General features: G+C 38.3%; 1 protein-coding gene across 1 annotated transcript; it reads right to left on the bottom strand.

Moving 5' to 3' along the window:
* Positions 1 to 741: 741 nt before the first annotated feature.
* Positions 742 to 1803, bottom strand: LOC123307375. The gene is made up of 2 exons (XM_044889657.1): positions 931 to 1803; positions 742 to 876 (listed from the first exon to the last, which is right to left on the bottom strand). Exon 1 carries the CDS (start codon positions 1762 to 1764, stop codon positions 1144 to 1146), a length of 621 nt encoding a protein of 206 aa, XP_044745592.1. The 5' UTR covers positions 1765 to 1803; the 3' UTR covers positions 742 to 876; positions 931 to 1143.
* Positions 1804 to 4482: the final 2679 nt, after the last annotated feature.

Raw genomic sequence — 4482 nt, 5'->3', positions numbered from 1 at the left:
ATTATGCTTGAAAATGTACCTAAGTCTAGGAATCTGTTGAAATTTCCGGTTTATTATGCACACGGAACTGTCAAATTGATAAAATCTAAGAATAAATATCATGTGAAGTGAAAGATTTACGACAACCAACAAGACTTAATGAAGTTTAGAGAACTGCGAACACTCTCCAAGCGCTTTATTAAAAAAGATTTTGAGAATTATTCGAGGATAGTGGAATCTGAACTTTTGGAGAACTCCAAACGTTTATTCAGTTTCATTTCAGCTAAAAAGAAGCACGGCAAAATTCCATCCGGAATGTATTTGAAGGACAGTTGCGCTTCATCGGCCCCGGAGATTGCCGAATCTTTCGCCTTCTTTTACATGGGAAATTTCGTGGTACCTTCTTCGGTTTATGACAGCTCGAGGAGTCCGGAATTTGTTGATAATTGCTACGGCCCGAACAACTTAAATGCCATACATATTACCGTCGATGAAATAATTGATGCAAAGAGATCGGTGAATGTGTGCAAAGGTCCAGGGCCAGATGGAATCCCCCCCATTGTCTTAAGAGAATGCGTCGATTCCCTAGCACAGCCATTGTTCATCATTTTTAATAAGTCGTTGACTTCTTGTGTTTTTCCGAGTCGGTGGAAGGTGCCGGCTATAGTTTTCAAGGGTGGTCAGAAACATCGTATTGAGAACTATCGTCCTATCAGCATATTGTCGTCTTTTGCTACATTTTTCAGGTCCATTATTTATAAACTCAAAGTAATTTAACTCCCAATATATCGTACAATTAAAATAAGGGGTTATGGGAATGGATGAAAAAATTTCCTGATCTTCTCTTTTATTCCATCAGTCGACGTTTCGGTCCAGGTATGGACCTTCCTCAGGACTCTAAAATTACATTAAAATGGTAACAAATCTCACATGGACAAAAAAAAAACTCACCGGAAAACAGAGAGTTATTAGATAACAAATTTAACATCGGTTGATAGAACTAAAATCAAAACAAGCAGGCATCAACTAATATGAGCGAAAAAGTCCAAAATCGACACAATTGTTCTTCTATTCAATAATCGTCCAAAAATCCTTTTTTTAGTCACGTCAATTACATTAATCAATGTCAAAAGCCACAGAATACAATACACAAAAACACAATTTTTAGGTTGACACAATGACGTCTGAAACCACAGAGCTCCCATCATTCCCTGGCCTCAGTACTCCTCTCTCCCCGGACAGCTGGTCAATACTTAGTAAAAATGCATAAATATTGCTAATCCCTTCGATGTCCCTTCTGTAATTCATCGAATTACTATGTCGTTTAATGTGACACATCTCCAAAAAGGTCCGTTTCTTGAGATTGTTTTCACATTCCAACACTTTCGCTGCGTTGTAATTCATTTGATGGCCACTACTTCTCACATGTTCTGCCAGGGCACATGCCTTGCTTGGATTCTTAACATCACTCTTATGTTGTGTGAGTCTCTTCTTCAATTGTTGAGATGTCTGTCCAACGTAAATTTCACCACAAGATGCACATGGAACACCATACACTACCCCACTCATCTTAAGCACATCCATCTTGTCTTTGACCCTGCTGAATAATTTCTTGACCCTGAACTCATTTCTTGCCAACACTTTTATTGTGTCTGTCTTAAGTAACTTCACCAATGACCCAGTTACACCTTCTATCAGAGGAATAGACGAAAACTTCAAACCATCTCTTCTGAGTTCCAAAGTGGCGGAGGCGCTCTCCACTGTAGGCACAACACCATCAGACATTCCTTCCCTTACCCTCTGTGGCTGTCCAGAGGGCGATGAGTTGTAAATTAACCGTGAAAGTAGCCCCCTCGGATATCCATTATTCCTCATTAACTGAAAAAGGACATCCAAGTTGGCCTCTCGTTTCGTTGGGTGTACTATTCTTTCAATGCGGCTTTTTAGTCCTAGAATCAAGTTGATCTTCTGTTTGGAAGGGTGATTTGACAGAAAATGGATGTAACGGCCTGAACTCGTGGGCTTCCTATACCAGTCTAGTATAATGTTATTATCATTTGTTCTGATGACCTTGGTGTCCAAGAAGGGAACACTGCCCAATGTTTCCTCCTCAAGGGTGAACTTGATAAACTCATTCACATCGACCAGCAACATGGTTTTATGTCAGGCAAAGGTGTTGAAACGAATCTCGTTTGTTTTCTGGAGAATGTTCAAGATAATCTTGACTCGCGCATTCAGGTCGATTCGGTGTACACTGATTTTTGCAAAGCTTTCGATAAAATATCTCACTCTTTGTTGTTTCGTCGCCTTGCTGAGGTGGGTATTTGTGGTAGTCTCCTAAGATGGGTTGAGTCGTACATTTCAAATCGCTCCCAGTATGTCTCTATTAATGGCTATAGGTCGAGAACATTCAAGAACACCTCGGGTATACCTCAGGGCACTCATTTGGGCCCTCTGTTATTCCTAATTTATATTAACAACATCGGGACATGTTTTAGATACTCTAAATTTCTTCTATATGCTGATGACTTGAAGTTTTTCAGACCAGTGAAAATGTGGAGTGATTGCTTGAAGCTGCAGCAGGATTTTATGCGACTCCAAGGGTATTGTGAAGAGAATTCTCTGTTTCTCAACTTTGAGAAGTGTTGAAAAATATCTTTCACTAGAAATACTAGTATTCTGGATTTTGATTACTCCATAAATGGTTGACCTATCAAAGCGGTCGACAATGTTTCGGATTTGGGCATTATTTTAGATTCAAGGTTCATTTTCGACCTGCATATAGAGAAAATTGTGAATAATGCCAACAAAATGCTAGGTTTCATTATCCGTAATAGTATCCAATTCAAAGAAAATAAAACACTACTGACTCTTTATTATTCCTTTGTCCACAGTAAGTTGAATTTTGCGTCAACTGTGTGGAACCCAAGGAATAAATGCTACGTACAACGCTTGGAGAGTGTTCAGAATAGGTTCTTGAGATATTTAGCTTACAGAAATAAATTAATCATTGTTGATCACAATTACACGACTATTCGACGCAGATTTAACATGATGAGTTTGTCCAATCGCAGACAGCTTACGGATGTGTTATTCGCGTGTAAAATAATTAGAGCACAGTTTTGGGCTTCTGAAATTTTCAATTTTATATCTCTCAGGGTTCCAAATGTAGGTTTGAGATCTTTCGGTACTTTCTATGGCACCGTCAGAAACACTAATTCGGCGCAAATCTCCCCACTCCATAGAGTTATGGCGACATGTAATGCCCTCTGTGTGAACGTTGATATTTTTCAAGATCCATTGCAGTTGAAGAAAACTGTCAGGACCAACCTTGAGGGCTCAGATCGATAATTTTATAATTCAATGTAAGCCTGTTTTGTTCATTTTTTTCGGTTTGGTATTTTTATGTTATTTTTGCCTTAGATGTTAGGTTCTTGTTATTTCGTGCATGTATGATTTAGGAATTGCCTTTTGTTTGAAACAGTTTGTATATATGTGAATACTGTTTCTGGCGAATGCCTGCATGTATTCCAATGTAAAATAAATAAATAAATAAAGTGTTCATGTCCCTTTTCGAGAATAACAACTCAAACCCGTTCAGAGAGTAAATTCTTTTTGGTATCGATATGTTGATGACATAATAGTGGGATGGAACGCAAGTGAAACTGAACTAGAAGACCTGCACAAATGGATTAATGATCTCCACACCAATATAAATTTCACCCTAGAAATAGAGAGTGAAACGAAATTGAATTTCCTAGATCTAACAATCTACAGAATCCAAAGAGATCTTGTATTCGACATATTCCGGAAACCAACACAAACGGATCACACCATTCACAATTTATCGTGCCACCATCCCAATCATAAAATCTCCGCTTTCAGAACAGGATGTTCAGGCTACAGCTAGATGAAAGGAAGTTGAAGAAAGAGATCAGTATATTGACATACATAGCACACCAGAATGGTCATGACCCAAAGAAAGTAGACATCATCGTTCAGAAATATAGAGAAAAGATTAACAGTACACGAGATCAAAAGAGAGAAGAAGAAATTGGATATATTAGCCTTCCATATCACGGCACCATCTCTGAGAGAGTTGGAAAACTGTTCAAGGGCATTGACAATATTGAGGTTTCATTCAGATCTTCAAATACACTGGAAGAACAACTTGTCAGGACTAAGGACTCAATCAACAAATTGGAAAGATCGGGAGTGTACAGGTTGAAATTTGGGAGCTGCAATACCATTAACACCTTTCAAGACACTTTTAAGCTGTTGGCCATTTATAAGGAGAAGGAAAATATAGGAAAATATTTGAAATATGATGTTGAAAATTGAATAATTACTGAGGCCAGATACATACACGCAAGATGAGAATAATGACACCACCTGTCAGACCTGTTCTGTTTCGTTTTTGTTTTGTTTCATTTCATGCCAGGGAGAACCCATTTCATGTATACTGACATAATTGTTTTCGTTTTTGTTTTGTGAGTTCTGAAT

Source organism: Coccinella septempunctata, chromosome 2 (genome assembly GCF_907165205.1).
Source record: "Coccinella septempunctata chromosome 2, icCocSept1.1, whole genome shotgun sequence".
NCBI lineage: Eukaryota > Metazoa > Arthropoda > Insecta > Coleoptera > Coccinellidae > Coccinella > Coccinella septempunctata.
The sequence above is the reverse complement of the archived record's forward strand: the minus strand, read 5'-3'. Positions and strand labels throughout refer to the sequence as shown.